This window comes from Rhincodon typus, chromosome 5 (assembly GCF_021869965.1).
Source record: "Rhincodon typus isolate 14 chromosome 5, sRhiTyp1.1, whole genome shotgun sequence".
In the NCBI taxonomy this organism is placed as follows: Eukaryota; Metazoa; Chordata; class Chondrichthyes; order Orectolobiformes; family Rhincodontidae; genus Rhincodon; species Rhincodon typus.
The window spans coordinates 5,992,969-6,006,815 of record NC_063336.1 but is presented as its reverse complement, the minus strand read 5'-3'; the positions used below and the strand labels follow the sequence as shown (position 1 = coordinate 6,006,815).

Here is a 13,847-nt window from a genome sequence, read left to right as displayed (position 1 = left end):
CCAGCTCTACACCTTGTTATCTCAGGTAGGAAAGTATGTTGTGACAACAACATAAGGAAGTTGCGGGCGGATATAGATCACAGGATCGTTACAACACAGACAGAAGTCACTTGGACAATCTCTACTGCATCAGGTCTCCCAATGAGCATTGAGTTGGTGCCATTCTCCTGCCTCCCCCCCCATACTCTTGCACATTTATTATATAAATAGAAACATCAAATGCCTCAATTGACTCTGCCTCCACCACACTTCCAGGCAGTGCAATCCAGACCCGAACCACTCATGTGAAATGTTTCTTCTCACATCACACTTGCTTTGTTTCCAAATCACTTTAAATCTGTGCCCTGTCATTTTTGTTCCTGCCTGTACAAGGATCAATTTCTCCTTATCTGCTCTATCCATACTTCACATGATTTTGAAAACTTCTATCAGACCAACTCTTGGCCTCCTTCTCTCCAAGTAGAACAGTCCCAAATTCTGCAATCTATCCTTAGAACTGAAGATTCTGATCCCTGTAAGCATTTTTATAAACCTCCTCCACACACTCTGCAATGGCTTCACATTCTTTCCATAGTCGGCACTCAGAATTGTACACAATATTTGAATTGAGGTTTAAAAAGTTTTTTTGTATGAGTTCAGCATTGCCTTCTTACTGTTGTACTCTTGTGCCCCTATTTATAAAACCCAGGCTGCTGCATGCAATATGAACTGTTCTCCCCATCCATCCTGCCACCTTCAGTGAATAACACACTAATTTCCTCCTGTTCCTGCACCCCTTCAAGTAATGTACCCCTTATTTTGTATTGTCTATCCATGTTCTTCTTACTAAAATGCATCGCCTCATTGAACTTTGCCTGCCACCTATTTACCCATCCCATTAACTTGCCCTTTTGAAGTTTGCAATGCTTCCAGATTTTGTATTATGATAGGTTCGGTGATTATGCCATGCTTCTCCCATTTGAGATTTCTGTTCCTGCTCCCACATTCTGCTGCTTCGATTCTGGCGTAGTGCTGCTTCCTATGTCCTCTGTTCAGGATTATGACTCCTCTTCCATTGCTACCACTACCCTTGTGGCTTGTTCTTGCACCTGTAACTCCCCTAATTCCTCTAGTGCAGTCAGGCCTTTATTGTTATTCTAATAATATCTTGAAATTCCAAAAATAACAGTACTGGGGGAGAGCCAACGCCACAAAGACTACAGAAATTCTCTTCAGTGTCCGCACAGGGCTCCGAGGGTGTTGGCAAAAAAGTTAGGATTTATGAGAGCTAAATTCCCTCTCGTTTCAGATGCTTCTTAAAATGTACCTCCGACCAAGGTTTTGATTACCAACTTAGCAATTTATTTTTTGTATTAAAACTTTCACTATGCATTAGGGTAGTTTTGTATGTTCAAGGGACGTTACAAGTTGTTAACGAATGCACACTTGATTTTAGTATGTCTTTTAAAAGCAGAGAGATTAACAAAGCTAAGAGTTTTAGGGGAGGAATTCTAGAGGAGAGAATCCAAATGGTTGAACACTGCACCTACCTGAGGAGTAGCAGGGAAAGGAATGGGTGCACTGGCTGGGACATGGCACTGGAAAAGGTTGCACAGCTGGTTATGGTTGCGCCATGAGAGATTTGATGGTACAATGAAATGCTGTATATTTGCAAAAAGTAATAATGTTATCAAAAGCCCTCAAAGCCCCCTTTATGTCTTACAGCAACTGGGGTACTGAGAGTGATGAGAACCAAGCCTATCATAATGGGAACTCTGATCCTAGAGGCTTTGGTAAGTTTTATTTTGTTTCCATTGTTTGAAACTTTTGTGAGGAGCCTGTCAGCAAAAGAATAATTGTACTCAACAGATCAACAAGGTCCTGCATTGGTGACATGACATTTCTCGGTAGGACTGACAATTCTTGGATCATTGGAATCTCTTCTGAGGCAGAAAAGAACTGCTCAGAAGGAATGGATTTCACCTGTATTGGAAAGGGACCAATATTGTGGCATGGAAATTTGCTAGTTCTATTTTAGGAGCCTTCAAACTAGTTGTTCCTATATAGCAGTGAAAATAGAAATGCAGTCGAGGATGGCTTTGAATTAAAAAAGAGCAAGTTAATTAGAAAAGGCAGACAAGAGCAAGTCAGAGAACAAGGTAACTTTGAATAACTAAACTGCATTTATTTCAGTGCAAGCTGTCTTGCGGGTAAGCTGATGAACTCAGGGCATGTATGGGAAGATGGGACTGGGACGTCATAGCTATTACAGAAACTTGGCTGAGGGAAGGACAGGACTGGCAGCTCAATGTTCTGGGTCTTAAGACACTATAGGAAGGATAGAAAGGGAGGCAAGCGAAGAGGGGAAGTGATGTTTTTGATTAAGTAAAACATTGCTGTGATATTTCTGTAGGATTGTTCAGTGAAGCTATATGGATAGAACTTAGAAGTAGGAAAGGGATATCACATTGTTTCTCGTTTTATACAAACAATTTGGATGAGAATAGAGAAGACATGGTTAGCAAGTTTGTAGATGACATGAAAATTGGTGGTTTAGTTGACAGTGAAGAAGGTTATCTAAGAGTACAATGAGATCATGATCAATTGGGTCAATGGGCTGAGGAATGGAGTTTAATTTGGATAAATGCAAGGTATTCCATTTTAGTAAAACAAACAAGGGCAGGATTTGTACAATTAATGGTACGGCCCTGGGTAATGTTGTAGAACAGAGACAACTAGAGTCACATATGGACAGGGTGATTAAGAAAGTGTTTAGCATGCTTGCCTTTATTGCTCAGACCTTTGAGTAAAGGAGTTGGGACATCACGTTGGGGTTGTACCAGACGTTGGTGAGGCCTCCTCTAGAGTACTGTGTACAGTTCTGGTCACCCTAATATAGGAAGGATATCATTAAATTGGAGAGAGTTCAGAAAAGATTTACCAGGATGTTGCCAGGAATGGAAGATTTGAGTTATAAAGATAGGCTGGGACTTTTTCTTCTGGATCGTGGCAGGTTGACGGGTGACTTCTTGGAGGTTTATAAAATCATGAGGGGCATAAAGAAGGTGAATAGCAAGGGTCTTTTCCCTAGGGTGGGGATTTCAAGACTAGGTGGGGGCATGTTTTTAAGGTGAGAGAAAAAAGGTGTAAAAAACATGAGGGGCAACTTTTTGCACAGTGATTCATGTGTGGAATGAACTGCCAAAGGAAGAGGTGGATGCAGGTATAGTTAGAACATTTCAAAGGCATTTGGATAAATATATGAATAGGAAAGGTTTGGAGATATATGGGCCAAACACAGGCAAGTGGAACTAATTTGGTTTGGGAACATGGTCAGCATGGATTAGTTTGACCAAAGGGTCTGTTTTCCATGCTGTGAGATTCTACGAATCTATAAACCACAAAGAACGCGGGAGAAACTCAGCAGGTCTGTTAGCATCTGTGGAGGGATAAACTGAGGTAATGTTTTAAGTCCAGCGCGGTGATTCTTCAGAACTGAAAGATGTTTGTACAGAGGTGGAGGAGGGACTAGGGGAACAGCTGGTGTGGAGACCCAGTGCAAATGCGAAGTGGTGTTTATGGTGGTGAAAAATATGTGAAATGGTTCTAAATCAAGGGGGAGAATGGTAGCAAAATAAACAAGATAAGGCTTTTGGGGAGGGGAGTAGAGATGACACAAAGTTAGGTGGCATTGTGGACAGTGCAGATGATACCATTAAATTATAAAGGGATATTGATAGACTTAACTGAACGGGGGAATGTGTGGCAGATGGAGTTCAATGTAAGAAAGCGATGAGGTTATCCATTTTGGACCGAAAAAGGATAGATTAGGGCACTTCCCAAAATGTATGTTTAATACAGTGGATGTCCAAAGGTGGTTTCAGGTGCATAATCTTTAAAATGTCACAGCCAGGTGCAGAAAAGAATCAAGAAAGCTGATAGAATACTGGTATTTATATCTAGAGAACTGCAGTACAGGGATGCAGAAGTTGTGTGCAGTTATGCAAAACCCTGGTTAGATCCCACTTGGAGTAGTGTGAGCAAATCTGGGCACCACATTTTAGGAAGGATATATTGACCTTGGAGAGAATACACAGGTTTATAAGAATGATGCCTGGACTTTAGGGGTTAAGTTATGAAGATAGATCATACAAATTAGGCCTGTGTTCTTTAGAATTTAGAAGGATAGAGGGGTGATCTGATTGAAGACTCCAAGATATTAACAGGAAAAGACAGGATAGGTAAAGATAAACTATTTCCACAGATTGGGGATTGCAGAAGAATGGGACATAGTCTGAAAATTAGGGACAGACCATTTAGGAGAGATATTAGAAAGCACTTGTACACAAAAAGGGTTGTAGATGTTTGGAACTCTCTTCTACAAACAGCAGTAGAAGCTGCATCAGTTGTTAATTTTACATACGAGATAAATAATTTTTTGTTGAGCAAAGGTTTTCAGGGATATGAGCAAAAGGCATGGAGTTAAGCCTCAGATCAGCCATAATGTCATTGAATGGTGGAACAGACTTGAGAGGCTGAATGGCCTACTCCAGCTCTAATTTACTTGAGCGCAGGGCCTCTATGCCATCTTTTCCCTTCGAACCTCTGGAGCCTCTGAAACGTATATTAAACAAAAAAATTTCCGACATCTTTCAATTCTGAAGAGTCATGTTGGAGACAAAATGTGACCATGTTCCTCACTACACAGATCCTACTGGATCTGACTTTCTCCAACATTATTATTTCAGATTCACAGCATCTGGAGAATGTGGTTTTAATGTGTTAAATGGTCTCAATACTCCAAGCAAGGAAAGCAAGCAGTGAGCAGTGTATGTTTTAGGGGAGGGAAGGGGAGGATATCAGATTCCTTTTGAGAGAGGAGCGTTGTGCTAACTGCTGTGGTTTCTGTCTACTAATATTAGACAGTGATCAGCAGCGACAGCATAATTTGTTCCTTTCTACTTCTCCAATCGTCTCTGATTTACAAAGAATACTCAGACGAATACTTGGCCACCATTGAGTCATTTTAACTGCGATTGATTTAACTTGGAAAACTGAGCAGTGTAATAAACAATTGAAAATGAGGAGTTGAAGAAACCTTTGAAATTACAGGATAATTTCTATCTTTATTTTGATACATCTGTTCCCTTCCTCCACTGTGTTCTGCGTCAATCTTCAATTTCATTGTTTGCAGGTGACACAGAACTTTGTATTGTGAACTGTGAAAGATAGATATTGACTTCCAAGAAGACAGAGGCAGACTGGAGGAATTGGTGGATTCATGAGAGGTTAACATCTTTAACACAATAATAAAATGTGAAAGTATACATTTTGACAGGAAGAATGTGAAAATGAATTATTAAATATAAGGACGATTCTAGAAACAGAAACGGACTAGGGAATGTACAAATATTTGAAGGATCCTGGGCATTATAATTAGAGGTATGGAGTACAAAACTAAGGAAATTATGAAGTACATTCATAAAACTCTAGATCAACCTCTGTCACAATATTGTCTAATTCTTGGTATCACACTTTAAAAATAATCTGAAGGCTTTGGAGAGGGTGCAGAGAACATTACAGAAATGGTTCCAACAATGAGTGACCCAGTTAAATGGATGGATGGTAGAAACTGGGGTTGCCGTCTTGGGAGAAGACACTGATTGACAGATTTGATTGTATTTAAAATCATTAGGTCTCTAGACAGAGGAACTGTTCCCATTAGTAGAAATTTGGAGAAACAGGAGACCAATTGAAGGTGATAGCTGAAGAATTAGAGGGAGATCTTTGCTGCACTGCAGTGGATTTCAGATTCCAGCTTCTCCAGTGCAGAATGTGCTACAAAGAGGTTTAGGAATGAATATTAAAGAATTTGGGTAAGCATCTAAAGAAAAATTTGCAAGGTTACATGGAATCAGTCTCTCTTGGAGAGTGTTGGCACATGATAGATCAAATGGCCACCTCCTCTGCTGTAACTATTCCATGATTCTATGAATATTATACCTGTTTCACGTCACATCACAGATGAGCTGCTCCTGAGTTTATTCAAGTTGCTGTGAGCCAGATATTTGGAGGTAGCTAACACTGGTTTCTAATGAAAGTATGTGTTAGATGCTGCACATGAACTTGAGGACAAGATGGGTTGTTGGTGTCAAGAACTGTGCTGTTCTTATGGAAATGTACACTCAAACAATCCAATGATCAGTGTCATCAATGTTACTTGGACTAATCTTACCTGCAGGTCACCTGGGTATTGCTGTCCCTGATGTTTATGCTGCATGCAAACGTTTTGAGGAGCTTGGAGTAAAATTTGTAAAGAAGCCAGATGATGGTGAGTAATCCAGCAAATCTTCACAAGGGACATCTTCCTCTTGTATATTCCTGACAATCATTTGATTTCTTTTGTTTTCATAGAATGCTTTTGAGCAGGTTCTTTTTGAGCCACACATTCTGTAACCAACCAGATAGTAGTTAGAATTGGTAAATGTCATGACAGGATTAATTAATAACCTCAGAATAAGGATACAAATAAGTGACCATGTGATTAAATTTTACATGCAATTTCAAATGAAGACGACCTGGGTTGAAGGCTAGTGTTTAAAGATGAGGAGATAGTGGCACAGCGGTAATATCACTGGACTAGTGATCCCAATAATCCCAGGCTAATGTTCTGAGAACATGCGTTCAAATCCCACCATGGCAGATTCAATAAAAAAAAAACTGGTTTAAAAAAACATGCTGGTGTAATGGCATGTAAAAATCCATCTGATTCACTGATGTCCTTTGGGGAAGGAAATCTGCCATCCTTATCTGATCTTGCCTACATGTGATTCCAGAACCAGAGCAGTGTCATGATTCTTCTCTGCCCTCTGGGCATTTAGGGATGGGCAATAAATGCTGGTCTAGCTAATGATGCTCTCATGCCATGATTGAATTTAAAAATAAAAGCAACTTGGGCATGAGAGCTGAACTAGTAAGTGAATGGGAATAGGTGATGTGTCAATAGAGAAGCAACGGTAGACATGTAGGGAGATATTTCAGAATAAAGAACACAACCACAGCTTATCCAGCTTCTCTTCATCGCTGAGATGCTCCATCCTAGGCAACATCCTGGTGAATCTCCTTTGGACCCCCTTTAGTGCAATCACTATCTTTCTATGTTCTGGTGACCAGAACTGCACACAGTTCTTCAGCCGTGGCCTCACCAAAATTTTGTACAGCTCTAACATAATCTCTCTGCTCTTATAAGGTATGCCACAATTAATAAAGGCAAGTGTTCCATATGCTTTGTTAACTACCCTATTAACGTGTTCTGCTGCCTTCAAAGATCTGTGGAACAGCACCCCAAGATCCCTTTGTTCCTCTGAGTTTGCTAGTGTTATGCCCTTCATTGAGTACTTCCTTGTCTTGTTACTTCTTCCAAAGAGCTTCACCTCACACTTGCCACTTCCATCTGCCACTTATCTGCCCATCTGACTAATCCTCCTGTTACCCAAGACCACCACCTTCACTGTCAATCACCCAGCCAATCTCTGTGTCGTTGCAAACTTGCGTATCATTCCACCTCCTCCGTATATTCTCCTCTTACTGTTTATGCATATCATGAACAGGAAGGGACTCAGTACTGATCCCCATGGTGCCCCCTGCACACTGGCCTCCAGTCACACAAACAAACCACCACTTTGTCGCCTGTCACTAAGCCGATTTTTGAATCCAACTTGTCAAGTTACCCTGGATTCAAAATGCTTTTACCTTCTTTATCGGTCTCCCATTTGGGACCTCGTCAAAGGCTTTGCTGGAATCCATAAACTACATCAACTGAACTACTGTCATTTACAGATGTTGTCACATCCGCAAATTTCAATTACATTTGGTTGGCATGACCTCTCTTTGACAAAGCCGTGTCAACTATCCCTGATTAAACCTTGCTTTTCCAAGTGAGGATTAATTCTCTCCATAATTTTTCTCCCAATATTTTCTCTGCCACTGATGAGAGATTCACTGGTGTTTAATTCCCTGATTTATCTCGACCACTGTTCTTAGAGTCAGAGTCATACAGTATAGAAACAGACTCTTTGGTCCAATTCATCTGCACTGACCAGACATCCCAATCTGAACCAGTCCTGTTTGCCAGCATTTGGCCCATATCCCTCTTAATCCTTCCTATTCATATACCCATCCAGATGCCTTTTAAGTGTTGTAATTATACGTACCTCCACCACTTCCTCTGGCAGCTCGTTCCATACATGCAGCTGTTGTCCAGTCTGGCACCATTGAGACCCAAATGGATTTTAAAAAATTGGGTAAGAGCCCCTGTAATTTTCTCCCTTGTCTCCCCCGCAGCCTGGGATAGAATTCATCTGGACCTAGTGATTTGACAACTCTACACCCACCAAAACCTCCAGTGTCACCACACTCCTTATTTCAAACTGCTCGTGAACCTCATCATTTTTCTTCCTAAATTCTTACTAACGTCCTCCTCCAAAGTGAAGACAGAAGTGAAGTATTCATTTAATACTCATTCAGTCTACTTTACTAATTAACAAGTTATTCTTTATGCTGGTCAAAATCCTAGAATCCCCTCCCTAAGGCATAGACCACCAACTTGTCAAGGGAAACTGAGATGGGGAATAAATGATGGCTGGCAAGCACAACCCAAATCCCTTGTTTTTTTTAAAATTCAGAGGTGCCAGCACTGATTCCTGTCTCTGACGCTCCATTAATGTCAGGCTCCCAACCTGAAAATGCCCCATTTATCCTGACTATTACTATGAGCCAATCCTGCATCCAAATTGAAATCACTTATAACATCATGATGTCTTGTCTTGTGTATTAAACTTTTATCGTAGAATCCCTACAGTGTGGAAGCAGGCCACATCAACCCTCCGAAGAGCATCCCACCCAGAACCAGAATGTAACCCTACATTTGTAATCTGCCTTGCCTGCACATCCCTGGACACTATGGGAAATTTACAATGGCCAATCCACTTATTCTGCACATCTTTGGACTGTGGAAGAAAACCGGGGGACCCTAAGGAAACCCACAGACACTGGGAGAAGTGCAAACTCCACACAGTTGCCCGAGGATGGAACTGAACCCGGGTCCCCAATGCTGTGAGGCAGCAGTGCTAACCACTGAGCCACCATGCCACCCCACCTTGTGGCACCTTCTGAATGTCTTTTAGAAATCCAAATACATTACATCTTTTGGTTACTCTTTATCCACTCTGCTGGTTACATTTTCAAAGAACTCGAAATTGGTTCCCTGTCACAAAACAATGTTGTTTCTGCCTGATTGTATTGTGATTTTTCATGTGTCTGCCACGACTACTTCCTTGATGTATTCTCGCATTATCCCTATAACAGATGTTGGGCTAACTGTCCCAGTTTCTTGCTTTCTTTCTCCCTCCTTTCATGAATACAAGGGATATTTGCAGGTTTCCAATCCATTAGGATGATTATACAAAGCAGGAAATTTTGGAAGATTACAACAAGTGTGTTCAATATCTCTAAATTCATTGCTTTTAAGATCCTAAACATATGGCAATAGGTCCACAAACTTGTCAGCCTTTAGTGCCATTACTTGTTTCAATACTATTTCCTCAAGTGATTATGCTATTATGTAGCATCTGAGTGGCACCAACATGAGGCAGCATTCCTGTTCCTCATTAACTTGTGACCTCTGTTGAAATGTATTGAGTGAGGACGAGATCTAGTTGAGCTGTAATGCTCATTGTGAGTGGGTACCCTGCTTAAATTTCACGATTAATAAGTGATGCCTTGTGGGGTGATATGCAGGTAAAACTTTGGCAGGGTGGGTGGGGGAAGAGGTAAATGGTATAAATGTAATGTATACTAATGCTTCACATTTTTATTTTGTCTTGCTTCAGGTAAAATGAAGGGGCTTGCTTTTATTCAGGACCCAGACGGATACTGGATAGAGATTCTCAGCCCAAACCAAATGCTCACCATAGTTCCTTAGCTTTGAGGCGTGAGCAGTAACTCAAGTTGTTTGCCCTGAAAACAACTAGATTTACATCAGTGACATCTGGATATTTGAAATACATTTTGTAAACTGGGACTTTTTCTTTCTTTTGGTTATCTCTGGAAGTCACTGCTAACCTCCTCATGCACCAGAAATCACATTAACCAATCCCAGAGAAAGGTTGCAGCTGGAATATTCCATGAATGTAAAGAATTGACAAAGTATAAAAGGCTTCATATATTGTAGTATTTAACTTGCCTGTACGCAACCTCCCAATTGCAACCGTTAGTTAGGGGAAGAAAAAGTACATGCTAACTTTTTGTCACAGAAATACAAAACATGTTGATGGTTTGTTTTGGGACTGTAAACCCACATGTCCACCTTCTTTAAAGGTAATTTTATTTTGCAGCTGTTACTGTCATACCTGCAAAAAGGGATGAGGAAAATCAACTCTCCTCTATTCTTCCAATTTATTCTAACATCTTGGAAAGTGACTTCTGAAGGACTTGAGTTGAGCTCAGCTGGTTTATCATATGTAAGAATAAACTTGGGAGCCACGACTGTCTGAAATTATCAACAGTGAGTTTTTGCACTAAGGAAGGTTGCTTTCCCCCAAAAAAGTTTTCATATTAAAATTGGACAATCTAATCCCTAGTATACTTGCTCTGTTATAGGTTATCATCTGCTACGACTGACCAGGTATCTAACTAACTAGTCTGTCTGCTTATAAAAAGCTGCTGACATTGTTGGTACTTGCCTTTTGTTATAACAGTATTTTGTTTTGAGCTTTGTGATGGAAAGGACCTTGTTCGCTACACTTCTTGAGAGTCGTCACATGTGCCAGATCATAGAGTAACTGAAATTGAACCTTAATTCCTATTAATTCACAGCTAATTTCTTTAATGTAGAACCATGACTGTAATAAATTAAAAATACTTTGAGGGTATGAGTTGTCTTTTTTTTTCTTCCCTGTTAAACAGTGAATTGAAGCTTCTTGGCTTGAAGTCTCATGGAGCTGTTGTTTATAGTGTGGATGTGTGAACTGAACTACGAACTCTGATGGACTAATAATGTTCAGGAATATAAAAGATGATTACAAGAGTCTTTTTAGATATATAAAAAATGAGAAAGACAAGAGTGGACACTGAACTGCTGGAAAATAAGGCTGGAGAGGTAATGGGGAACAGGGAAATGGTGGAGGAACTGAATAAGTCCTTGACATGAACTTTCATGGTCGAAGACGCCAATAGCAGACCAGAACTTTGAGAGTTGGGGGCTGAGATGTGTGTATTAGCCATCAGCAAACAAGGTGCTGGGGAGCCTGTAGGGTCTGAAGGTGGATAAATCATCCAGACCAGATGGACTACACCTCAGGGTGGTGAAGGAGATAGCTGAAGAGATTGTGGAGGCATTGGTGGTGATCTTTCAGGAGTCACTGGAGTTTGGGAGGATCCCAGAGGACTGGAATATGGTTAATTTAACATCCCTGTTTAGGAAGGGAGGCAGAAGATGGGAAATACAAGTGGTTAGCTTTGACCTCGGTCATTGGTAAGATTTTAGAGTATGTTATTAAAGATGAGATTATGGAGTATTTGGGAGTCCATGGTAAAAATAAGGTGGAGTCAATACAGCTTTGTCAAAGGAGGTCATGCCTGATAACTTCGTTACAATTCTTTTGAGGAAGTAACAAGCAAGTTAGACAAAGTATTGCCAATGGATTTGATCTACTTGTATTCCCAAAAGGCCTTTGACAAGGTGCTGCACAGGAGGCTGCTAAATAAGAGCCCATGGTGTGGGATGCAAAGTACAGGTATGAATTGAGGATTGTCTGACTGGCAGAAGGCAGAGAGTGGGGATACAAGGGATCTTTTTCAGGATGGTAGCTGGTGACTAGTGGCGTTTGCAGGGATCCGTGTTGGGACCACAACTACTCACGTTATACGTTAACAATCTGCATGAAGGAACTAAGGACAGAGTTGCTAAGTTTGCCAATGACAGAAAGATAGGTGGAGAGACAGATCGTGTTGAGGAAGTGGGGAGGCTGTTGGAGGACTTGGAGAGGCTAGGAGAGTAGGCAAAGAAGTGGCAGATGGAATACAATTGGTAAAGTGTGAGGTTATGCACTTTGGTAAGGCTTTGGGAGTCTGGGTTCAGGATTCTCTTAAGATTAACATACATTTTTAGTCAGCAGTTAGGAAGGCAAATGCAATGTTAGCATTCATTTCAAGAGGGCTAGAATACAAGAGCAGAGATGTATCGCTGAGGTTGTACGAGACTGATCAGACTGCATTTTAAATATTCTGAGCATCTTGGGCCCTGTATTTAAGGATGGATGTGCTGGCATTGGCGGCAGTCAGAAAATGTTTACAAGAATGATCTTGGAGCTGAAGGACTTGTCATATGAGAAGCCGTTGAGGATCTGCATCTGCGCTTGGAATTTAGAAGGATGAGGAGCGATCTGATTGAAACATACAGAATGCTGAGAGGCCTGGATAGAGTGGACATAGAGAAGATGTTTCCACTAGTACGATAAAGTAGCACCTGATGGCACAGCCTCAGAGTGAAGGGACAGCCCTTTAGAACTGAGATGGGGAGGGTGCTCAATCTGTTGAATTCACTGCTGCAGACAGCTGTGAATGCCAAATTCTGCTTCTATATCTTATAGTCTTGTAGATCAATTGTAAGTGCATGTTCTTTGGAACTGTTATCGTAAAAGGAAATACAAGACAACATCTTACTACTCTCAAGTCAACCTCCTTGATATCCCCCAGTTTCCAATTGTCCAGAAACACTGCTGTTTGTCTTTAGAACTATTACATCCATTCTGCCAATTCCACAAAAATCACATATGTTTAAGGCACAGCAAGGTAAACATATATCATAGTAGGAATAAATTACTGCAGATGCTGAAATCTGTATTGTAAACAGTAAATGCTGGAGATCACGGTAGACCTGTTTCAACTATCTTGGTTTCTCCCCCTAAATAAAAAGCGAAAATGGCTTCTCCAGAAACTCTATGCAAAGAAACTCCCCTACTCCTTTCACCTCATTGACCATTTAGCACTACCCCCCCAAACCTCACTGAGTGTCCAGCAGAGGCAATTGCCATCCCTAATTTGACTGATCGAAATCCTTCTACAATTTTAAAAACAAACTCCCAATTGCTCTTTAACTTCTATGATCCTGCAAATGTATCTGCAGCATCTCTTGCTGCTCCTCACATCTGTACTGCATTATCTGAGTCTATGATTTTACAAACATATGAAACAGAACAGTAGACCATTTGGCTCTTTGGGCTTGCTGTTTGTATTTTGAATCCACACTTCCATATACCCCTGATAAACTTTAATTCCCTTGCCTAACAAGAATCCCTTCAAAACATTTCAATGTCTTTCAACACCTTCAGAGGCAGAGAGTTACAAAGTCTCTCAAACGTCTGACAGAAAAGATTTCTCCCCAGCTCCATGCTTTAAGGGCAAGCCCTTATCTTACACCCTTCACACCCCAGTTTTGACTGACTCACAAGAGGAAACATCTTTTCCACCCAAGGCCCCAGCCATATCATTCAAGTGAAGCAGCTATTTACCTGCGCTTCATTCAGTCTATTCTATTCACTGTTCACAATGTGGCCCCCTCTACATTGGGAAGACAAAATGCAGACTGGGTGACTGCCTTGCAGGACACCTACGTTCTGTCCGTAAAACATTCTTCTGATCTTCCGGTTGCCTGCCACTTCACCACCCGACTGTGTTTCCACGCCAACATTTCTGCATTTCTGTTGCAGGCCTGCTGTGGTGTTCCAGCAAGCCTAAGAACAAGCTCGAAAAACAGCATCCCATTTTCTGCTGGGGGACCCTGCAGCCTCCAGGACTCAACACAGAAC

At 41.1% G+C, this 13,847-nt stretch overlaps 1 protein-coding gene across 1 annotated transcript in view; it reads left to right on the top strand.

The window, feature by feature from the left end:
- Nucleotides 1-10,910, top strand: part of glo1 (glyoxalase 1) — a 27,150-nt gene extending 16,240 nt beyond the window's left edge. The window contains exons 4-6 of the mRNA XM_020535649.2: nucleotides 1,705-1,772; nucleotides 6,221-6,310; nucleotides 9,870-10,910. Of these exons, the coding sequence (XP_020391238.2) occupies nucleotides 1,705-1,772; nucleotides 6,221-6,310; nucleotides 9,870-9,961 (250 nt within the window). The 3' untranslated portion in view covers nucleotides 9,962-10,910. The remainder of the gene's footprint in view (nucleotides 1-1,704; nucleotides 1,773-6,220; nucleotides 6,311-9,869) is intronic.
- Nucleotides 10,911-13,847: the final 2,937 nt, after the last annotated feature.